The sequence below is a fragment of the Branchiostoma lanceolatum genome, chromosome 11 (genome assembly GCF_035083965.1).
Source record: "Branchiostoma lanceolatum isolate klBraLanc5 chromosome 11, klBraLanc5.hap2, whole genome shotgun sequence".
NCBI lineage: Eukaryota > Metazoa > Chordata > Leptocardii > Amphioxiformes > Branchiostomatidae > Branchiostoma > Branchiostoma lanceolatum.
In genome coordinates this window covers 14919882-14944874 of record NC_089732.1, presented here as the reverse complement: position 1 = coordinate 14944874, position 24993 = coordinate 14919882, and the positions used below count along the sequence as shown (strand labels likewise).

General features: G+C 42.1%; 2 protein-coding genes and 1 long non-coding RNA gene across 4 annotated transcripts; all 3 read left to right on the top strand.

Moving 5' to 3' along the window:
• The first annotated feature begins 325 nt into the window (after positions 1 to 325).
• Positions 326 to 8401, top strand: LOC136444926 (zinc finger protein 723-like). Of its 2 annotated transcripts, none has more exons than XM_066442712.1 (2): positions 326 to 424; positions 7757 to 8401. In XM_066442712.1, exon 2 carries the CDS (start codon positions 7778 to 7780, stop codon positions 8399 to 8401), a length of 624 nt encoding a protein of 207 aa, XP_066298809.1. In that variant the 5' UTR covers positions 326 to 424; positions 7757 to 7777. The 2 variants fall into 2 exon arrangements, with proteins under 2 accessions (XP_066298809.1, XP_066298808.1); XM_066442711.1 differs by having other exon boundaries at positions 7754 to 8401.
• A 21-nt stretch (positions 8402 to 8422) lies between these two features.
• On the top strand, positions 8423 to 10591 carry LOC136444920 (zinc finger protein 91-like). Its single transcript, XM_066442702.1, has one exon. It carries the CDS (start codon positions 8423 to 8425, stop codon positions 10136 to 10138), a length of 1716 nt encoding a protein of 571 aa, XP_066298799.1. The 3' UTR covers positions 10139 to 10591.
• A 5766-nt stretch (positions 10592 to 16357) lies between these two features.
• On the top strand, positions 16358 to 18867 carry LOC136444930 (uncharacterized). The gene is made up of 3 exons (XR_010757355.1): positions 16358 to 16415; positions 17142 to 17312; positions 17910 to 18867. It is a non-coding gene; the product is annotated as an uncharacterized lncRNA (long non-coding RNA).
• Positions 18868 to 24993: the final 6126 nt, after the last annotated feature.

The window sequence follows — 24993 nt, the reverse complement described above, 5'->3', positions numbered from 1 at the left end:
ATTTCTATGTTTTGATTTTGCATTTCTACGTTTTGACGGAGGTGGGCGGGGCTATGGTATCGGTCTATTTACACTAGGCGCGTGAAACTAAAAGATCACCATGTAGCTTATTTTTGTGCCGCTTTTGAGCACTTTTGATAAGAAATCCGCACGCAAATGTGGTAAACAGTGGCATTAAATGTCAATTTTATTAAGATTACAGCAACTAGAATATTTCCAGTTTTCAAGCCTCATCAAATGCTCTGGGTGCCTTTAAAATATCGACAGATGGTCCATTCAGGTCCAATCAGGTGACAGCAGACTACGTCACTTGTCTAACCGTCTAAAGCTGTGGCCGGTCACACGGTCTTGAGCTCGAGATTTGATCAAATCAATTGGTCAAGAAATTAGCACCGTGTCTCCCCTGATATCTACAACTCTACAGGTAAGGCTGTCTTTTACTACGTTTAGTCAATGCCTAATAGTTATGGATAGTTTTACGCTGTCTAGTTTCTCTTTTCTAAGGCTCTTTTCTAAAGTATTGTCTAAAGCACTAAAGGGGATGGCTTCGTTCAATCAAGGAGGTTTTATAATAATAATGTTTTATTTGCAAGTTCTTGCATGAGGGCTAATTGCAACATGAAACAATACATAGAAAGGGTATACTGTACAGATAGTGCGAGTTAACAATGTTGACTAGTAGAACACATGGCTATTCTAAGAACTACTACGGAATACAATCTACGCTTTTTTGGGTTTCACTTCTTTTTTGGAAGCAGTGGAAGACGAAGTGTCCCACTTTTTTTGTGACGGTGACGGAAACGATCAAATGTACGAGGTATTCGACGCTAGTTCACATTTTAATCGTGGTACGTACAATCAAAAATGCAACACATTTGTTACCTAGAATACGCGCTTCTATGATGATTTGGTCAGATCAAGTATTTATTAAAGCTCCTTGCGTAGATGTATATGAGTTGCTGTTTGTATGGGCGAGTGGATATCTTCTTGGTCTTGTAGGAAAGTACGATAACAAGCGACAGATGTGACTTTAGCTCTATGAAAGCGGTTGCGATATGCCATTTGAGTTTAGCACAGTGTATTGTGAAAGGAGTTGTGGGAACCCCCTTGGTCGGACGGGCAGCAACAAAAGGCCATTCTTAGAATATGTATGAGGTCTACTATAGAGATATCCAGTGTGCGCAAAGAATATGTAAATACTGTACGTCTAAAGCGGCGGTTTTTATTCACAGGTTTGCGTAGCAAAACCTTTGTTGGATCCGTTGGCATGTGCCATTGTGTGGTGTGGGTGGAATTGTCCCGTACCCAATATTTGAAGGGTCTGTCACGAGGTGACAGAACACAGTAATCCGCGACCCTCGGGTCCATGACGCGGGGTATCAGGACAACTCAGCCCCTGGGACAACTCGGCCCCTAGCCATTCGGGACAACTCGGCACCTAGCTCAGGACAACTCGGCACCGAACCCCAAAACTGACATAGATCAGCAAACAGAACAGGAACTTTTCAAAATCTATGTGAGGAATAAAACATGTTTAACTGCCAAACATTTCGTCTAAAAAAGAGAGGAAATTGTGAAATTCTGCAGGTTATTTTCCCCGGAACGCTTTGATAGTTTGAATATGAATAAGGAAGTTTTATCATCTCGGTTGTCTCGACGCGTTTTGAAAACCTACATATAATGTTATATACATAAACTGTTATAATCTATGTCCAACAAAACATAATGAACTGCTATACATTTAGTTTCATCGGTAATAAGTTATAACCACTTTCATAACAGAACATAAGCGTAGCGAGTTCGTGAAACTGAAAGGGCGTCGAAAATAACAAACAAAATGGCGTCGCCGCGCCGGCCCGCAACATGTTTTTGACGGTCTTGTAACGTTTGAGACTTACGGAAATACAAAAATGCTGATGTATGGACTGAGTTTAGTTTCTTAAAATTCTTGTTCCACTTATCAGCCTGTCAGATCGGTAGAATTGTCATTCTTCGAGCCCCAAATACACTTATCATGCACTGAGTAATAGGTGCCGAGTTGTCCTGAGCTTGGTGCCGAGTTGTCCTGAATGGCTAAGGGCCGAGTTGTCCCAGGGGCCGAGTTGTCTCGGAATCATGACGCGGTACATAAAGTAGTGCAATCAAAATTCTTGAAGACTGAGTAGAGGCGTCCAAATCTAGAATGTGTATAATATATAGGACTTCGTCGGTTTTCAGACTGTGCGATTTTTGAATTGTGAAGTTTTCCCAGTTCGCGTATAAATGCGCCTTTTTACACAACCGCCTCACGGAGCAGAGCCGAGGTTTACAAATACAAAAACATGAGAACAATCAAAAAACATATGAGTTCTTGCCAGAATCGAAAACGAGCTATCGTCAGTTAGCTGCATAATGTGACTTTCGCTACAGATTCCTTATGTAAATGTAATGCAGACAAAAACACAAGATGGCTTGGTAAATAGATCTAATTCAATATCCCTGTCGACATGATTCTCACAATTAACTAGTATAGCGATACGTACGAAAACTGTCGCGATTATTCATGGGTGCAATGAACTAATACGCCCAATCGTAGATTCGAGTACGAAGCTAAGGTTTTATAAGTCATGCAAGCCATCATAATCCATGGAAAAATATCTAGACCTAGATGATTTCAATATACCCTCAGCAATTAGCCAAATTAGAATTAGTGCCCATCCTCTTGAAATAGAGAGAGGGCGGTACAAAAAGCTACCTGTGTGCGAAAGAACTTGTAAATACTGCATGTCAAACACGGTGGAAGACGAAACACATTTTATTTCAAGTTGCCCCTTCTATGATCAAGAAAGAAAGGCGCTGTTTAAAGAGGCCACCAACTTCCATCCAAATTTCTTCATGTTTACAGACAAAACGAAAACTACTACATGTATCCTGTTAAAATCACAAAACCCACACATTACAGAACAAGTGGGGTCATTCGTCTTCCACTGTCTCGGAAAGAGAAGTCAAGCCCAAATAAGATAGAATTTAGTGTTAGTATTTGAACTAGAATAGTCACATGCTATATTGATACCACTTGTCTGTCTGTCTTTCACGTTTTAATACATGTACTTTCAATTAGACTACGGGCAAGAACGGATAAGGGGAAAACCCGTACCCGTGTATGTACCCGTATATGTATACCCCATTTGGGGCCCCAACAAGCCAGGAAACACGCTATGACGGTCGTCATATGGGGCACCCAGAACGGCTGTTTTTTACGGTCTCCACATTGATACAAGACACAAACAGTTGACTATACTCGGTCAGAAAATAGTTGAACAATCATATTTTACAATATTTTGATTTCTATGATTCAGTATGAAGGACGGAGGCTTGGAATATTCGGAATTTACGAAGTTCGTCTTGTCAGAACGTACGAGCACCGATCTCGGAGAACTTTCAACTATATAGATAACTTTATTGCACAACAATTGTACAAGGTACAAAGTATGGCATTCACTGGTACATAGATAACATTCTATCAGGCTAACTAATCTATCTAATACAATATTGTGTAGTAGTCTATCTTATACAATATGTTGTAGTAGTCTATCATATACAATATGGTGTTGTAGTATTGGATGACAATAGGATTTTACAATCATTGGAGTTTCTTACGTCTAAACATTCTTTGATATGCCAAAAAAACAGTTACTCAAACAACTGGATATTATTTTGGAAACGGTCAGACGTTTCAAGTAGCATCCACTACTTTTCGTCAGTGACTGTGAAGCCTAGATTACACATAGCCGAACATGGCCACCCGACTCTCCCCCGACCATGGTTGGAGTGATTCGGGAGTGATTCGGGAGCTAGCTCGGTTGGCGTTCGGCCGAGTCGGCTGGCGTTCGGCTGAGTCGGCTGGTGGTCGGCTGCGCCAGCCGAATATTTTGAAAATTTCAAAACATTCGGCTCTAAACGTAGGGTCTGAAATGGGTCGGCTGGTGTTCGGCTGGTGTTCGGCGCGGTCGGCTAGTGCTCGGCTGGTATTCGGGATTGAGTCAGTAGTAAAATTAGAACCTTAACCACGCCAGAAACACTACTGACTTACTCCCAACTAGTTTCCAACCTACCCATAACTCACCCCAAGATCGTAGACAAATCTCTGCTAACTAATTCTCAACCAAGTGACTACTATCGGAACGTGGGCGAATCACCCCCGACCTTCACACGACCAAAAACAAAGAAGAACATTAAAAGCAGTATTAAAGCTAGCCATGATCCGAATTCGATCTCTCGGTGATGTTAACAACATAATAGAATGGATTATTTTAATTAAAACCGCAAATGACCCCTCTTTTGAAAGTCGCTGAATATGTCCATTTAAATTCGTGAGAGGGTCTGCAATCGGTCGGGGTTTAGTCAGGAGAGATTCGGCAGTCTGCGGCTAGAGGTCGGGATGGTTGGGAGTAAGCTAGAAAGCATTCGGGGCCCATTCGGGAGTAATTCGTGTACTGGTTAGGAGATGATCGGCGCATGTTCGGCGCCAAAGATAGGCGTGGCCCAAAAACTGGTCAGACTGCTCCCGAACTACCGCCGACCCGAGTCGGCTAGCGTTCGGGAGCCATGTTCGGCTATGTGTAACCTAGGCTTGAGCAAGATCAGTCGAACAGCAGGTTTATAACCACGAACTATGAATTGATATGCAAAAAAAGAGAAGACACATTTTTAGATAGTCCAATAGAAAGCAAAGTAGACAACTCAAGACAAGGTTGAAGCAAAAGGTGATAAAATCATATCCAGTTGTTTGAGTAATTGCTTTTTTGGCGTATCTTATTACCTGGATGTCTAATCTTCATCAACGTATTCTTTGATATATTTCCCAATGTACACCAGGCATGGGTTGTCACATGTCATTATGTACTTAAATTTGCTATTCAAGTCCATTGAGATAAATCCTGGTAAATTACGTATATCAAAATATTTGGGACAAACAATTAAAAAGTGATATTCGTCTTCAACTTACCTCTGGACAAAATGGGCAAACCCTCTGGTCGATAGGAAGTTTTTGAAATCTCCCCGTTTCTATACTTAATTTATGACAGCCAATTCTGAGTTTTGTGATTGCCCTACGTACGTCAAGGCTCTTAATGTTTGACAGGTAATTTTCTTGCTTATAATTCTATAAGTATAATAATATAGTATCTTGTAGACGTTGTCGTAGCTGAGTGTTGATTGTATTTATATGGTATGACTTCGGGTTCAGCCATATAAGTCCAAAACCGTGGTAGTTGAGGATATTTTTCACGCGGACAATCCAATCATGTTCTCCTAAAAGAACAGTATTGTATACCTCGGAGTAAAGTATCTTCGGGTAAATGAACTAAGCGATGCCAGAATTTTACAAGTTGTATTTCTGCGTCCATTATCGTTGGGAAAGTTCCCATTTCTCCTCTGACACCATCGTTTGAGGCTTTGGCATATATACCTTACAGGAATTTTTGGAAACGCATATCAATGATGTCGAACTCAGTTGGGTTAAGGCGGCCCAGGAAGTATTATTCTGTACATATATGATTATACTCTGTAACTATCGATAGCCTTGTCGCACCACGATGAAACTTCACACAGTTTTAGAACTACTTTAAACACATTGAATAAAGGTGACTTAAGTTTTTCTACTGCTGGATTTTGGGTTAGAAATACACATTTTGATTAAAAAAACGTGTATTTTATGGATTTATGCGCGCAGGCGGTAACACCACCTTTCATCATAATATTTTGCAAGGAAAGAGCTAACCCCATACAAATTATTTTTGTCCGAGGCTATTTTGTTTAAAATGACGATTACATTGTTTTTTTGGGTCAGAAACATCAGAAACAGCTATTTTGGAGTCATTTTTTATTGAAAATTCGCCCCAGTAAAAAATAGGTAAAATCTATGCAAAATAGCCTCGGACAATTTTGATAAGAAAGGGATAATAAGTTACATTTCATTACTCAAAAGCTGAATTCTGTTGTTTTGAGCTGCGCGTAATTGCGTAAAAGTCATAACCCAAATCCCACACAAGCAGCTCGTTGTCTCCCGCGTAATCCAACACCTGTGACGTAACGGCCGTTCCATTCGAACACCTTATCGAACATATAGAACCTCCCGTTCTATTTGGAATACCTCCGTCATAACAGCGCTAGTAGGACTCGGCGCGGCTCATGCAACATTTGTGGAGGAGACAACTTCCAAATCATTTGATTGAAACATTTAGAATGTAATACAATCCAAATCACGGCCTATAAAACAATTTTGTACTTATACGTACACCTGAGATGAGATATATGATTGGGTAGTGTAATAGACCTTGCGCTCCCCGAAATGCTCCGTAGTGGAACATTTCGAACCGTGTTCGAGTTCGGCCGCGCCGCTGGCCAGGCACGCGGCCAAACTCGAACACGAATTTTCGAGCCTGGGCTGCCTTAACCTAACAGAGAATTCTGGAATATGTTGATTTGCATGTAGGTTTATGATTTGGAAACCGTTCTCTCGTAGAGTTTGGCTATTGGCATGACGCATTAGTATTTCTTTATCTGTATTTCTTTCGAAACATACAACATAAGTACTATCAGATTCAGAAGTGGTGGTTTTTCGAATGGTGGCAGGAAAGTTATTTTGAATATAAAGTATTTTTAGTAAAGTTGAAAGAACATTTTGAGAAGATTCACGGATGTTGCAGGTATGCGATGCAATAATTTTGAGAGTTTTGGAAGAACGGTCAAAGCACGTAATCTCTGAGCTGTACATACAGATGGGCTTGACAAATTTATCTAATAAGTTTTTTCCAAGATTGATTGAAATGTCGTTGCTAGAGAGGAGAAGAGCCTTGAGTTTGAACAGTGCTCTCATTGCTCTGCTTTTTAAATATTTCCTGGCAGTTTTGAACTTACCCGAAGATGTAAAAGGAATGCCGAGGTAGGTGTAGATATATAAAACCCGTTCTGGAAAGGTTTAATACGGAAAACCTACAGGAAACGCCTCACGCTAAAGACAGAGACCGAGCACGGCATATTCAGACAAATCACGCCGAATGGCCGTAATGTTTTTGTCGTAATAAGTGGTTACTTTCCGTCTAAACGGCTAGTTCGCACATGTGTCATGGCGGACCTTCCGTGCATCGAGAACCGGGCGTTTCCTGTAGGTTTTACGCAGGTTTACTGGCAGCTCCAGCCACACAGATCATGAGTATTGCATTTGAAGATAATGAAAAGCGGAAAGGTTGATAGTTTGAGTGTTTTTCTTTTTCTTTTCAGAACGGGTTTAGTTGAAAGGTCTCCGAGATCGGTGCTCGCACGTTCTGACAGGCGCTCCGTATGAACTTCGCAAATTCCGTATTTTCCAAAACTTCCTCCTTCATAAAAATAAAAAGATCGTAAAATATGATTGTTCAGCTATTTTCTGACCGAGTATAGTCAACTGTTTGTGACTTATATCAATGTGGAGACCGTAAAAAAAACAGCAGTTCTGGGTGCCCCATAAGGCGGCCGTCATAGCGTGTTTCCTGTTGGGGCCCCAAATGGGGTATACCGGTATACCTATACGGGTACCTATACGGGTAGGGGTACCTATACAGGGTTTTCCCCTTACCCGGCAACTTGCAATAAGCTTATTTATATCGGCTACGCCTTAGTAAAATTTGAATTTGGCCAAGGTCAGTAAAGTTCCGTCACTGGTGTAATTATTGTGCAACAAAGTTTGATTGATTAATTGAATGATTGATTGACTGATTGATTGATTGTTCAGCAGGATAAGTTATTGGCAAACAAGATGGCGTCCGGATCTTCGTCTCTCCCGACTCCAGAGCAGGAAGTGGAGGAACCCGGGAAGAATTCTCACACCGACGAAAAACCACACCAGTGTGAGACATGCAAGAAGCGTTTCAAGCTACCTAGTCTTCTAAAGGTACACATGCGAAGTCACACTGGTGAGAAACCGTACGCCTGCAAGGTATGCAACCGCCGTTTTAGTCAGCCGGGTCATCTAACACCTCACATGCGTACCCACACCGACCAGAAGCCGTATCAATGTGAGGAATGCAAGAAAAGGTTCAAGTTGCCGAGTCATCTTAAGGGTCACCTGCGCACTCACACAGGCGAGACACCATACAGGTGTGAGAAATGCAACAAGCAGTTCAGTCAGTCTAGCAGTCTGAAGACTCATATGAGATTGCACACCGGTGAGAAACTGTACAGATGTGAGGAGTGCGGTAAGCAGTTTAATCAGCTAGGGCAGCTGAGATCTCATATGCAAACTCACACAGGTGAGAAACCTTACAGGTGTGAGCAGTGTAGCAAACGGTTCACGACGTCAGGGAATCTGAAGACTCACGTGCGTACTCACACTGTTGACAAACCGTACAGTTGTGAGGAGTGCGACAGGCAGTTCAATTAGCTAAGTCATCTGAAGAGACACATGCGTACTCATACCAGTGAAAAACTCCACCAGTGTGAGGAGTGTAGCAAGTGGTTTAGTAAGTTGGGTAATCTAAAGGCACATATGAGGACTCACACGGATGAGAAACCTTATACTTGTGAGGAGTGCAGCATGCAGTTTAGGGGGCTCAATCATCTAAAGACCCACATGCGTACTCACACCGGTGAGAAACCGTACAAGTGTGAGGAGTGTAGCAAGCAGTTTAGCCAGCCGGGTAATCTAAAGGCACATATGAGAACTCACACGGGCGAGAATCCTTACACTTGTGACGAGTGCAGCAGGCAGTTCAGGGGGCTCAGTCATCTGAAGAGACACATGCGTACTCACACCGGTGAGGAACCTTACAAGTGTGAGGAGTGTAGCAAGCGGTTCAGCCAGCTGGGTAATCTAAAGGCACATATGAGGACTCACACGGGTGAGAAAACATACAATTGTGAGGAGTGCAACAGGCAGTTCAGGGGGCTCGATCATCTAAAGACTCACATGCGTACTCACACCGGTGAGGAACCTTACAAGTGTGAGGAGTGTAGCAAGCGGTTTAGCCAGCTGGGTAATCTAAAGGCATATATGAGGACTCACACGGGTGAGAAACCTTACACATGTGAGGAGTGCAGCAGGCAGTTCAGGGGGCTCAGTCATCTGAAGAGACACATACGTACTCACACCGGTGAGAAGCCGTACAAGTGTGAGGAGTGTAGCAAGCGGTTTAGCCAGCTGGGTAATCTAAAGGCACATATGAGAACTCACACGGGCGAGAAACCTTACACTTGTGAGGAGTGCAGCAGGCAGTTCAGGGGGCTCAGTCATCTAAAGAGACACATGCGTACTCACACCGGCGAGAAACCCCACCAGTGTGAGGAGTGTAGCAAGCAGTTTAGCCAGCTGGGTAATCTAAAGGCACATGTGAGGACTCACACGGGTGAGAAAACATATCAGTGTGAGGAGTGCAACAAACAGTTCAGCGAGCCGGGTCATCTAAAGACTCACATGCGTACTCACACCGGGGAGAAACCGTACAAGTGTGAAGAGTGCGGCATGCAGTGCAGTCAGCTGAGTGGACTGAAGATCCATATGCGGACTCATACAGGAGAGAAACCCTACAGGTGTGAGCACTGCAACGAACAGTTCCGTCATCTGTCCAGCCTGAAGACTCACAAGATGCGTGCTCACACAGGGGAGAAACCCTACCGGTGTGAGAAGTGTGGCAAACAGTTCATTGAGTTGAGTGGATTGAAGGTCCACATGCGGAGTCATACAGGGGAGAAACCGTACAGGTGTGAGGAGTGCGGCAGACGGTTTAGCAATTCGGGTAGTCTGAAGACTCACATGAGGACTCACACCGGTGAGAAGCCGTACAGTTGTGAGGAGTGTGGCAGACGGTTTAACGAGCTGGGACATATGAAGGAACACAAGAGAACTCACACGGGGGAGAAACCCTACAGGTGTGAGGAGTGTGGAAAACAGTTCAGTCAGCTGGGTAATCTAAAGACTCACATGCGTACGCACACGGGAGAAAAACCCTACAAGTGTGAGGAGTGCAGCAAGCCGTTCAGCGAGCTGTGTAATCTGAAGAAACACAAGCGGACTCACACGGGGGAGAAACCCCACAGGTGTGAGGAGTGCGGCAGGCAGTTCGCTCGGCTCGATTATCTTAAGAAACACTCGCGGACTCACACCGGAGAGAAATCGGCATAGTGCCAAGGTTCAGGACTTTGGATTATTTGAATCCATACGAAAAAAAGAACTCAGTCAAACAAGCTCACTGTAGCGACTAAAACTGCTGTTTTGGGTCTTATGTTTTAGCACGGTTGATCTTGACTATGTGTGCGTACTGTACTGAACTGTATCAATTTATCTACGACTTTTCTAATGATTATGACATTGTAGCCTTTATATGCGTGTGTATGCTCACTGTTACCAGTATAGCAGAAGCTGTTTTTTTATTCTTATATTGTAGCACGTTTGTTCATATTCTTTCAGAAGCACACCTACAGAAAGAATCAGGAGTATTGTGTAGTTATTTACCTAATAATTTACAACTGACTTCTTCTAATGCTTATTACATTGTATCGCCTGCTTAGCCTAGACGAAGCCACTTATGTTACATATGATGATAATTAGTAATGCATGTCATCCGTAGTTTTGCTATGTACCTATTGTGATATTACACCTGGTGCGGGGTGCTAAGAGAAAGGAAAATGGAAAAGGGAACTACTTGTTTTGATATTTGATTTGAGCACTTTTGATTGGACATGCCCTCTTTGTGGTGAACCTACATGAAAAATGATACGTAGCAGTCACTGTTTCTAAAACTGGCTTTCTCTAATGTTTATTGCATTGAAGTGTCCTCTTATTCTAGGGTAGAATAGACCTAATATGATGTTTTTATATGATAATTGATAATGCATGCCATACGTAGTTTAGCCATGTATTTATGCCCTTATCACTCTCGTCCCCAGCGAAGAAGCCATTGGCTTAGATCGTGGGCTTAGATAATTTGGTCACCTCAAGCTTAGCAAAATAAACTCTCTTGAATTCGCAGCTGTCATTTTGGTTTGTGTTCGTCTTGATTGCCTTCTAACATTAACTTACGTTGTGTGCCCGCGAGAGTTTTGGCGTTTCTTCTTAACTTGTATTCCTACTAACTTTACAAGGGCATAAACAAGACACAAGTTTATTGGGGGGGTGAATCTTGTCGCAATTGTGATACGTTTAATATAGGAAACAGAGCTTTAGAATGTGCCTTATTTGCTGGGGGTGTTAAAATTACCCCTCTACATTGCCAAAAGGGCGGTTAAGCCCTCCTCTCACTGGACCCGCGGCACACTGGCGGCGTCGCTGCGGCCAATCGAATTGACAAAGCACGAATCTTTGTGCGTTTTGTTGTCTTTTTGGTCATACTCGTACGTTTTGAATGATATTCTCATTATAAAGTCAAAGGTAAAACAAATCCAGTTTAGGACGCAGCGACGCCGCCAGCGTGCCGCGGGCCCAGTGAGAGGGGGGCTTTATGTCATGGAAGCAACTTTGGCACGGTAGGGAGTTTCATAATCAATCGTTCCCATGATAGTTGCTTCACCTATCTTGTTACAGTATCCAGACGCCGGTAGCCCTCTTGCGGTCATATAATGTATTGCATAAAATGTTGGATACATACACGGACACACACACACATACAAAGACACACACACGCAAACACATACATACACACGCACACATACATACATAAACACGCACACACATACATACACATACAAACACACCCTTCTATAGGGTAGTATCCGTCGGGCCAGCAGTTAGGAGCGCGCGTTTTAAAGACCCCCCCCCCAAAAAAAAGGCACACTTGGAGGCTACTTACCGACCCTAATTGTTTCAGTTATTGGACACACGACATGAATTTCCTAGGCAGTAGAATCTCGAAAGCCCATGCATGTCCTATTGAGAAACATAAAGACTCAAAGATAGCCTTTTGATGTTCGCAATTTTGCAGAAAACAGCACAGTTCCACCTCGCTGTCTTATCTCCTGGCTTACAGGAGGGCCTGCATGGGGGGGGGGGGGATCCCCGACAACGCTCTACGCTAAATTTGGAGGGCCGGATAGGTAATACGCCAAATTCAGAAAGCCTCCCTACGCTCTACGCTAAATTCAGAAAGCCCCCACCCCTACGCTCTACGCTAAATTATGGAGTGGTCGGCTACGCTCTACGTGAAATTAAAACGGCCGATTACGCTCTACGTAAAAGGGGCATGCAGACCCTCTTACAGGTTCAGGTAAACAAGACATGACCTACCCAAGACCCCGTGGTGTGACGTAATTCCCAGACAGCCAAGTAATCCAATTTGGAATGTTACACGGCGTGAGCAAAACATAGAGTAGGGCAGGGGTGATGTTTTCACGATCACACAAGAGAACATTCCACCGAAGTTCACATTCTTTTTTGTCTCAGAGCGTGCTTGAGGTGTGAAACATCAACACCCAGAGGCATTTTTCTCTTAACACGTCAAGATCTTTAGTATTTGTACTGACGCACAGAACATACCAAAGACTCTATAAAAATGGTACATACTTCTGAAACAGTATGGAAGTTAAACACACTCCACTGCCAGTGGACTAGCCCCCTGCTGCAGTGATTGCACCACAGTGTGGCCAAGAGCTATGAAACGGGGATGGGCACCGCCCTATACACTTTATGGTGTGGGAGGATTTTAACTAACAGAACATTTCAATTAAAAATGCTTTCATACTGTACTTTACGTAATGAGCCGAACTAGGTACAGGTACCAGTACAGAGGTTTAGGTACAGGTCCGGACTTGTACCTGTACCTGAACAATTTGAAAAATTAACATGTGTTTTTCTTAACTTCTTCAATAATGACAGAAACAGAAATAAACTGTTTTCAACTTGTCAGTATCTTTATTCAAAGAACATAACTAGGTTTCCTTCGCCAAACTCCCTTGGTCTTGCTATCAAAACTCCCGGCCTGCCTGAATGTTTGATGTGTCACTTTGGTTACGTTTGGTGTTGCATGACGTCATCAGGAGATCAGTCACAAAATAAGCACATGCTTGGTGTAAATTTAAATCGGTACAGCACCGGTACTTCATGATCCGGTATTTTGGACCTGTACCTAGTAAATTTGTACGGTACAGTACCGGTACGCAGCACTAGTTGTGACTAAGGACATAGGATCGGGGTAATGCAGGGTCATGCAGCATGAATCGGCGCCAAACCCCCGTCAGGTATTGCACATTCAGTTCCGTCACACGGCTTTCCCCCTACCTCTCCCAATTAACATGTTGGCGGGAAATTTCCTCTGACATACTTCCGGTTACTGTTGGAGACTAGAAATATGCAAGCACAGTATGTAATTAAAAATATATAGCATTCACATGCATATTTTCATGTCTGAACTCTTTACAGCTTTTATCTTACAGGAACTAGGGTAGGTTCTTCAGCCAAGAACCCAGCGGTCCCGAGTTCGAATCCCCTGACGCCACCGATGGTGTGCCCTTGGGAAAGGCACTTTACACGGCTTTCCTCACTCCACCCAGGTGTAGAAATGGGTATACTGTTCATATTCAGAATATGCCTGCACCCTGCTTTTCACAAAGTCGACACAGGAGAATCACGTAGGCTAAAACTGCCCTGATTCCGCCCAACCCACGGCCTACCGACAAAATGCGTGTCCGGGGCATTGGAGGTCGCGTGCAAGCTATTTTCAGACGATGTTTTGTTGATGCTTTGTTGATAGCCACGTATTTCTAACACCTGTTACTCACAGATGTGTTTACTAAACATAGTTACGTCATTTACCTGGCGGAATCAAGAGGCGGTACTACAAACGCACAGGTACTACAGGAAACTACAGACGCGTTGCGTGGGAAGGGATGTGAGAAAGGTGCGGTAATCGTATGAGCAGGGAAATGACGGAAAAAATTCTACGAAATCTTTTTTTACCATCTCCTAATTTAGCAACCTTAAAGCTAATCCTGACTACTTCGATGAATAAGACAAATCTAAATTTGGTGTCTAGTTAAAGAGAAGGATGTGCCGATGACGTAGGATGAAAAATGACTAAAGAAATTTCAGGAAAATGGTCTCTATATTTATTTTTACCAATATCGATATCGGAAAACATCATGGTGACTACATCGGTGAGTCAGTCTTTAACAAAAGACGGGAGTATTATAAAACGAGCAGCAAGATCTGTGTCGAATCAGTCCGATCCAAGGGTAACTCTGAATATACCTACGTTCCTTGTCTGATTGAAGCCTGGTCTACTCCACATATCGCCGTGTTGAAGGTGCAAGATGTCTTCTCAAGCAAAAGGTAAGGATAGATAAGGATATATGTAAAAAATACTCAATGGAAAATTATTTACTGTTACTAGATAACTTTGAGCTAAGGCTGGCAATCAGCAAATTGGAATTAGCTCCCACCCTCTTGAAATTGAGAAAGGGCGGTACAAAAAGTTAACTGTGGGGGAAATATTTTGTAACTACTGTATGTCAAAAGCGGTGAAAAACGAAATACATTTTATGTCAAACTGCCCCTTCAATGATCAGGAAAGAAAAGAGCTTTTTAAAGAAGTTACCAAAACTTACCACAATTTCCAAACGTTTACTGACGAAAAGAAAACTAGAACCCTGTTAACCTCCCAAAACCCACCCATTACAAAAAAGTGGGACACTTTGTCTTCAACTGCTTCCCAAAAAGAAGTCAAACCCAAAAAGCGTAGATTGTATTCCGTAGTAGTTCTTAGAATAGCCCTGTTTTTGAGACGTAGATAAAATCATTCTCTGTGAATTACAAACAAAATATGCTACCCTCTCGTCCTATTAGTAAACATAGATTTCAAATGGATTTCGAACGAATTTCAGTATATTTTGTTTGTCTGTTTCGCAAACTCCGTAAACCACCCTGAGATGTAACAAACTAGTTTTGCAAACACCGGTTTGGTTACAAGGAATTGATCTGGTAGGCATTTGAACTCGGAAACTTTAGATTCTAAGTTAACAGCCCTCCCCACCCCAAGCAGCGAAAGACTAGAAAGTAACCTAAGCACAAGACTAGCTTTGCAGTATTCATTCATGCTATTGAGCTGCTCCTGTCCATTATGTGCCTACAGATGCATTACCTTGTATTAAGTTTTTAATTTCATTTCATTTTCAAAGTTCGGTTTGAAAAAAAAATTGTCAAAATACGAAATTACATACATATTTGGTGTTGAAATGAAAGAGACTTAAATGCTAAACGGGATAAAACGCTATCAGAAATATTATTTATATTATTTCGATTGTGTCCTATTTTTGTTCAGAAACAATGCTGGGAAAAAAGGAATATTAGGCTCGCTCCGGAAGCTTCGCTAAAAAGATACAATTGATTCTATAGGTGCCAAGAAGAGGATGTCGACATTGTCAAAGTTGAAAAGTAATGATTAGCTAAATTCAGTACGTGAGACTTGTGGCAGTCGAAATATGGCATCACATTGACTCATCGTTTCATTTGTCGACAGTAACTCTACTGCTGTTGACGCTGTTCTTTGTGGGGTTTCTGCGGACCGTCTCCGCTTATCCTGCCGGAGACTCTCGGCTATCCGGCCGGCAGACTCGCTTCGTGCACTACGCGGACCCCTACGCCCCCTGCGAGAGGAATGGGTTCAGAGTAGACCTTCAAAAAACGATAAGAACCATCATCCCGACCAACAGAACTTTGAATATCATGGTGAGTAATTGTTGCGATATTGTTTGTTTGTTTGTCTGTTTGTTTGTTTTTAACCCTATCTAGAGGGGGGGGGGGGCTAAAAGACTGGGGGGAATCGACCCGGGGAGAATCATCTTCACCAAGACGGGAGAATCATCTTCACCAAGACGGGAGAATCATCTTCACCAAGACGGGAGAATCATCTTCACCAAGACGTTCCCCCCGGGGGGAACTGTCTGGGGGGGGGGGGGGGGGGGGTCTTGAAACCGCAAATGGGACCTCCGGCGTTTAGTACCACCTGAGAGGACATCCCTTACTGAAGCTAGGTGCTAATTTTCAACGGAGTCAAGAAAACCAAATAGATATCAAGTACTCTCCACGGGGAATAACATTGGGGGCTCCTTGGGATTTGAACCCAGGACCTTTAGATTCTAAGTTGACACCTCTTACCTCAAGACCACCTTTAGTTTAGTGTATAAACTCCATGGCTGCCACTTCGATATTGCTGCAATGTGTTTTTTCTAACTATCTAGTTCGCGTTTCCTTGGCCAGCGTTACTGTGTGTTCCTCTGCATAACCCGCATACTACAATAAACTTACTTTTAAATCAAGTCTGTCCTATTTTGGCTTTCGGATTTAGGATAATTACGCATATCAGAATAATCTCGGAAATGTAAAATAATCTGTTATGTTTTGATTTGTTTCACAGAAAGTAGAGGTGTTTCAAGATGATTCATACGATCCCGGTTTCCCCGCTCCACTAGAGGTAAGTCAGTTTCGTGCCTCTTTTGAGAGAGAGAGAGAGTAAGAGAGAGAGGGGGTAAGGGAGAGACACCATCCTAAAAGCAGGACCCCTATCGCTCGATTCGTTGGCTCGCTCGCGTAGGGGCCCTGTTCTTGAGCCCCGGTAGACACGGTTCGGGCAACGCTTCTGACAGTTGCTCATGAATGATTAATGAGCTATCCTTATTTGGCACAATTTGGCGGTTAATTTGTTCTGAACCTAAAGTAACGATGTGAGACGTAACATGATTGGTTGATAGCTTCACAGCATCCATTGCACTTTTGCTATAGATGAGGTTTAGCAAACCCTCTGATTGGCTGAAGCTGTTTTGGTGGCGACGTCACCAGAACCGTGTCTACCGAGGCTAAAGAGCAGGGCCCCTACGCGAGCGACCCAACGAATCGAGCCATAGGGGTCCTGCTTTTAGGAGGGTGGGGAGAGAGTAAGAGAGGGAGAGAGAGAGAGAGAGGGGGATAAGGGAGAGAGTAAGAGAGAGAGGGGGTAAGGGAGAGATAGGGAGGGAGAGATAGGGAGGGAGAGAGAGGGGGTAAGGGAGAGAGTAAGATAAAGAGAGGGAGAAAGAGGGGTAAGGGAGAGATAGAGAGGGAGAGGGGGTAAGGGAGAGAGTATGATAGAGGGAACATACAAACAGCTAACGTACATGCTTCCTACATTCTAAATGCACCATAAACATTTTGTATTATCCAGGATGATATTGGCTTGGTTCCCCTGTTCCGAATTCTCGGCAATTACAACCGGACCCTCCAAGCTGTCAGTGGTGAAGCACACGGCCTGGAAAGCTATAGCCCCCACTTGCAAGGGGCGATGAACCACACCAGAATTCACCTGAAAAAGATGTTGCTCAAACTAAAAATTACGGTAAGCAACCCAACTGGTAATGATAAATTAAACTACCAAACTACACTCGTTATCACTTTTTTGAAGTAGTTTGCGATAGCAAAACCTATATTGGTTTAGTTCGCGTCCAAGGGCGCTGCCATTTTGTTTACCCTTAAGGTCTCATTCCTGTGTTAGGCTGTTTCATTGGAATCAACGTTGAAATACGCAACTTTATGACTGAAAATCTAGAAGAAAAAAAAATGATGGAGTCGTTTTACTTTCTGTTGGAAGCACACGTATTCGTCGTGAAATAAAAAAAAGATTCACCCAAATATAACCGTGACAACAATATTTATCGCATTTCAAACAGCAAGTACCCACTATCCGCACGATATCAGATATCTTATATCAGTTCAGGCCGATAAAAGGCAATTTATGATCCACCTAAACACACGCCTCTTATGCCCGGTTATTGGTTTTGGACGGATTCTTTGGGAGTATACACGCGGAGTAATACAGGAATGAGACCATATGCTGAGAGAGTGGTGTAGGATGGGAAGTGGTGTTGCCATTTTTTCACGTAAGATATTAATTTCTTTTCTAATTTTGACATTTTTGTTCTTCTCCCATTGGTAGTTGCGTGCGGCTGGGGAATTGGGCGAATCCATTATTCCACTGGGGGAAACGACAGTAGACCCGGAGGAAACCACATACCAACGCCAAGTCCGTCACTTCATCATATTCAAACACCTGTGCGACACCCTGGAGCTACTGAGAGCACGACTCGAGACCAGGCTGGCGGAATGTTAGGGATATGGAATGTTAACATTAATTAGTGCTTGGAAACCGTTGCTATGCAACAGACGAGTGTATGCAGAAAAATTTCATACTGCTAGTATAATGAGCTGTTGTCAGTTCCTGATTTCCTAGATTGATTAGAAAGAAAAATGGCTATTATTTAAGTGTGCTTTTTAGAATACTTAGGGCTGGTAGAAAACCTTCTAAAAACTATGATACCAAGAGCATTCATATATGTGGAGAAAGTACGTTAGGCTCATACGAGTATATATCTATAAGTGTTAATCAGACATAAGCGTTACATGCACTAAAGACAGACTTAGAATTGATATATTTTTTTGTACGCAGTAACTACCAATGTAGCTATGTCTCTTATAGAGATTGACAGTAAGAGTACTAAAGGCTTAAGAGTTTTACTTTGAAAAGTAGAATATACATGTAGTACATAGTACATACATATTTATTTATATATACATAAATAGAATGGCTCGGTCACTTCGGTATCATACGCTGTGACCTAATTTTAGATGAATGGATAAGCGATCAGCTGATTTTCTGGACTGGTCTAATATTTAACATCAAAGGGTATATAATAATCATCCTTTTTTTTACATAGCAATTGTATAAGATACAACGTATGCCAACTATTGCTAAGAAATAAGTCTAATGTAAAAGGCAGTATGCAGTATTAGATAAAACTAATTTCACAGTCTTTTGAGCTAAATGTATAATTACGATTGTCTAGGTGGAGAACTAAAGTAAGCTGGTAGATACAATGTATCTTGCAAAAGTAACAGAAGAAGAAATATATTAGGTATCAAAATGCTCATATGTTGTTTTTCTTCATTGTTACTGTGCCACGAATGCCTGGTATTGATACAAATTAGGCATAACTCACTATTAGATTTAATTATACATACCCACTACTCCCGACATCCGGGGCCAAGACAAAATCATATTTCAAACATCGCCCTTGAGATGATCACAGCTGAAGTTCCATTTCAAGTCACAAGGTGGGGTTATCACTGTAGTTACAGTCATAATATTTCTGTGTGGCCTAATACTTTGTGACATACGGAACCAATACTTGTCCGGTAAGCAGCAGTCTTACTAGTGCTATTTGCAAGATTCTAAGCGGCTACAAACTTAAAAAGTAGTATCCAAAATCAGAAAGATGATGCAAAAATAATTCTTTTAATGGGATAATTGCTTAAAAATCGAGAATATGGACCCAGGGTTCAGAACCAATTAGGAAGTGCATCCCACTGTGGCCTTGCTGTAGTTTGAAAGGCGGATTGGCCCCCATAACTACATAAACACATAAAAATCCTACAGTATGACACAGAATGATTGTAACAAAACTACATAGTCAAAACAACTTTCAGTTTTTAGAAAATCAACCTTAAGCTTGTGTTCAAAAATAAACTTTCAAAGCGGGCTGTCAAAGTTGTTTCAAAATGTCTAACTGTATATTTGCAACTTGGAAATGCCCTCCTCACAGTTGAATTCAAATGTCTGATAGTTGTGTGTCCACAAATATGACTTGTAGTTGTGTGTCTACATGGTATTCTAAAAGCCAGTTATATAGACTGGAGCTCTGTAGAACTGATGAAAGGTAGAACTGCACACAAACTGTCCACTAATGTCTTTACTTATACTACCAAACAGCATGATATTTTGGCCAGTGTTGTCATTTATATTCTGGGTTACAAAAAGCTAACTTCTTCATGTATAATAATACATGAATTCCTTATCTGTTGTCTCTGCATTTCAAAAGTTTTTTTAAAGTAACTCGTATTGGTGGTGACTGTCTTAGCCAGGCCTCCACCCATGTGAACACCACAACAGTCAGTAGCAGACTGACTCTGGTAGTTTACGTTAGCCGAATTTATTGGGTGATTTTATAGTACAACCATGGTCTTTAAGATCCAAGTCACTAATTAGCTAAATTGACATAATTCATAAGTATCAAGAAACACAGCATCGCCCCAAATTTTCTCAATACCACCCTACTTTAATGGGGATTATATATGTGATGTAGGGAATTATACACGTATCTCCTGAGCACTCGCTGAGCTGTTATAACTACTGTCCAGCCCAACTTCAATGTCAAGTTGCCAAACCAATATATTTTTAATTCCCCAGACAAATTGTATCCAAAGAACATATCACCCGATTCTGGAGTGAGTTAGCCTGGCCCCAGTCTCCAGGGGTCGGTTTAGGGGTGTTTTACTGGGCCCAGTCTGCTTTATTCGATTCGTTTCTGTCAGCCTGTCTACTTAGCTACTATATAGAATTTCGCAGCCTTTCTACTTTGGCTGCCATAGAGAGTTCCGCTGCACCCCGAGCGGACTAAGCTGTCTGGGCGGGCGGGGATCACTCCCAGCGCCGTAGAGATATCGGGGAGCATTCTTCCCAAATTTGTAGGGAGTGATGTTCATGTAAAGTTTTATAATTCCTAGAATTTTGGTGACGTAATGACGTAATATGACGTAATTATGACGTCATTGATGTGATTTTATTGGCTAAATAGGGAATTGCCGTAATATCTAAAGGTATTAAACAAAATAGTATGTATTGTTGATTTTAAGGTATACCAAGACATATTACGTAAATCATAACTGCGTTGACATCAAAATGAAGTCATTTAATGACGTCACGTGTTGTTAGCGACCCCTTGGGATCCGCCATCTTTGATCTAATTAAATATGATACTATACATGTAGGAAAACTAGTGTGGTTGAGCAAAAAAACCAAGAAAACCTAAGATATATCATTGTTTTTAAAAAATCAGTGATTTTTGCATAAAATGCCTTTCTGAAAGCCATTGCCATGGCAACACGAAAAATGATGAACTTATACAAATATCATAAAATTGTTGCCAACTAAATTCTAGGAAAATTCACCAAGTTTGGTAGGCCTAGTATATGTCGTTCGGCTGATATACGATGTGAAAGTTGGCGCGGGGACTTTTATCCCCCCCCCCCCCAGTCTGGATAGGGTTAAAACCAATACCCGTGAAGGTTTCCACGTTATATCATCCATACTACCCGAGATGATTTACGATTACAACATGCGGTCGACATTGATAAACCTTAAACGGGACAAATGAATCATGTAACGAGGTTAAACTGAAAGATAACAGTGTTTAACCTGATTGACATCACCTGTACTGACGTCATGTATGTGGAAAATCCTTGTTATGAAGTCATTTCAGATTACACGTCAATATCAGTGACCGTTTTTAGAAATCATTGTCATGAGCACGCGGAGTTCAGCGCAGTTCAACTTCAAACGGCACCAATGGATGTAGTCAAGATTACATAGTGGTAACGTCATCAAGAATCTGAGGAATGTTAGGAAGGTGGAATGTTAACATTTTGATTTAATTAGTGCTTGGAAACCGTTGCTATGCAACCAACGACTGTATGCAGAAAAACGCAAGATTGCATACTGCTAGTATAATGGGCTGTACTCAGTACCTGATTTCTTAGATTTAGAAGAAAGCAAAATGTCCAAGAGTGCTTCTTAGAATATCAAGGGCTGGTAGAAAACCTTTTCAAAACTATGATACCAAGAGCATTATGCGGTGAACGTACGTTAGGTTCATATATAAGTGTTAGATAGACATAAGTGTTACATACTTTAGACATAGAATTGATATATTTTTTGTACGCAGTAACTACCAATGTAACTATGTCTCTTATAGAGATTGACAGTAAGAGTAGTCTCCAAGCAGACCTACGGGTTGGCAAAGACCGTATCCAACAGGCAGAAGGAGTTTTTATAGCCAACCCAAGTCTCATAGCCAACCCAAGGTCTGCCACAAGTCGGTCTGAACAAAGGCTATTAACATCTAATTGTTAGCTATTCAAACTGCTTGTGTTTATGAGTTGATTACTCTCCGCCCGCACGGGCGTGCAGGGCTGCGCCAGGTCGGCCTGTCTAGTCTCCAACTGAGACCCAACGGCTGCAAAGACCGTATCCAACTTGCAGAAGGAGTTTTTATAGCAATATCTATGTATAATTTACTTCGTGGCGTGTTTTGTTTCGCAAAAGAAAGGTTTAGCTTATAAGGTTTAACTCCGACGGCACCTGCCGCTTGCAACTAACGTTATATGCAAGGGGGTGGGGGGCGGTCCGAGTGTTGGCTTGAACCTGAAACAGTAAACATTCCCTACGAATGTTTTTGTGTTTTTGTAAGAATGGTTCTGATGATGCCTCAAACATCACCGATGGGTAACATGGGTGAAGGAAACACTGTACTATTGTGAGGACTTACAAGGCGCGAACCTCCCACTGGGACGTGCGCGGGTGACTGCGCTTGTACCAGAAATCGGTCATAAAAAGATTAGTACCCCGGACATTCGTACGGCTGTTAGCATTACAACGAGGAGGGGCAGCGACGCCTTTATTGAATAGAAATGCTCCGCCCTGTTTGAGTTGCGGCAGACCTTGGGTTGGCGATGAGACTTGGGTTGGCTATAAAAACTCCTTCTGCCTGTTGGATACGGTCTTTGCCAACCCGTAGGTCTGCTTGGAGACTAAGTAAGAGTACTAAAGGCTTAAGAGTTTTACTTTGAAAAGTAGAATATACATGTAGTACATACATATTTATTTATATATATAAATAGAATGGCTCGGTCACTTCGGTATCATACGCTGTGACCTAATTTTAGATTAATAGATAAGCGATCAGCTGATTTTCTGGACTAGTCTAATATTTTACATCAAAGGGTATATAATTATCATTTTACATAGCAATTGTATAAGATACAACGTATGCCAACTATTGCTAAGAAATAAGTCTAATGTAAAAGGCAGTATGCAGTATTAGATACAACTAATTTCACAGTCTTTTTAGCTAAATGTATAATTACGATTGTCTAGGTGGAGAACTAAAGTAAGCTGGTAGATACAATGTATCTTGCAAATGTAACAGAAGAAGAACTAATAAAGGTTTCAAAATGCTCATATGTTGTTTTTCTTCATTGTTGCAGTGCTACGAATGCCTGGTATTGATACAAATAAGGCATAACTCACTATTAGATTTAATTATACACACCCACTACTCCCGACATACGGGGCCAAGACAAAATCATCTTTAAAACATCGCCCTTAAGATGATCACAGCTGAAGTTCCATTTCAAGTCGCAAGGTTGGGTTATCACTGTAGTTACTGTGTGGCCTAATACTTTGACATACGGAACCAATACGTATCCGGTAAGCAGCAGTCTTACTAGTGCTATTTGCAAGATTCTATGCGGCTACAAACTTAAAGCGTAGTATCGAAAATCAGAAAGGTGATGCAAAAATAATTCTTTTAATGGGATAATTGCTTAAGATCCAAGTCACTAATTAGCTAAATTAACATAATTCATAAGTATCAGGAAACACAGCATCGCCCCAAATTTTCTTAATACCACCCTATCTTAACGGGGATTATATATGCGATGTAGGGAATTATACACGTATCTCCTGAGCACTCGCTGAGCTGTTATAACTACTGTCCAGCCCAACTTCAATGTCAAGTTGCCAAACCAATATATTTTTAATTCCCCAGACAAATTGTATCCAAAGAACATATCACCCGATTCTGGAGTGAGTTAGTCTGGCCCCAGTCTCTAGGGGTCGGTTTAGGGGTGTTTCACTGGGCCCAGTCTGCTTTATTCGATTCGTTTCTGTCAGCCTGTCTACTTAGCTGCCATATAGAATTTCGTAGCCTTTCTACTTTAGCTGCCATAGAGAGTTCCGCTGCACCACGAGCGGACTAAGCTGTCTGGGCGGGTGGGGATCACTCCCAGTGCCGTAGAGATATCGGGGAGCCCCCGATTGTATGGTTTCCAAGCTAGAATTGAGTATCCCTTAAAACCAATACCCGTGAAGGTTTCCACGTTATATCATCCATGCTATCCTAGCTGATTTATGATTACAACATGAGGTCGACATTGATAAACCTTAAACGGGACAAAGGAATCATGTAATGAGGTTAAACTGAAAGATAACAGTGTTTTAACCTGATTGACATCACCTGTACTGACGTCATGTGTGCGGAAAATCCTTGTTATGAAGTCATTACAGATTACACGTCAATATCAGTGGCCGTTTTTAGAAATCATTGTCATGACCACGCGGAGTTCAGCGCAGTTCAACTTCCAACGGCCCCAATGGATGTAGTCAAGATTACATAGTGGTAACGTCATCAAGAATCTGACCAATGAAATTTACGTCAGGCTGGAGAATTCATTTTATTTAAGGTGAAAAGGTCATAAACTGTGTCAAGGGCACTACAATGGAAGACGACAGCATCCCTCTCCTTCTACCGCTTTGTACCTCCCCACTCTTGTATAACCAGACCAATCGAATCGCGTGAATCGCATTGAAACTCAGATTCGTATCAGCCATTTCCCAACAAATCGCTTTCTAACTTGCGTTAACGACTACATCTGACCAAACAAACTCGCCAGTGAGATGGTGGAAGGTGTCAGCATCCAAAAGACGTTTTCAGATTGACAATTTTGGCACTTTGGAAGTGATTGAATCCGCCCGCAATTTAACTTCTAGTTTCTACTACTTATCTCTAAACGTTAAATCGGGGGCGGATTCAATTACTTCCAAAGTGCCAAAATTGTCAATCTGAAAACGTCTTTTGAAAGCTGACACCTTCCACCATCTCACTGGCGAGTTTGTTTGGTCAGATGTAGTCGTTAACGCAAGTTAGAAAGCGATTTGTCGGGAAATGGCTGATACGAATCTGAGTTTCAATGCGATTCACGTGATTCGATTGGTCGGGGTGTTATATATAGGTACCCATTTTTACACTTTGACGGAGCGAGGAACGTCGGGCACAGTGCTTTACTCAAGGGCATAAGGTCTTGCCAAGAACGCCCAGAAATGAACCTGTGGACTTTCAATCTCGCGT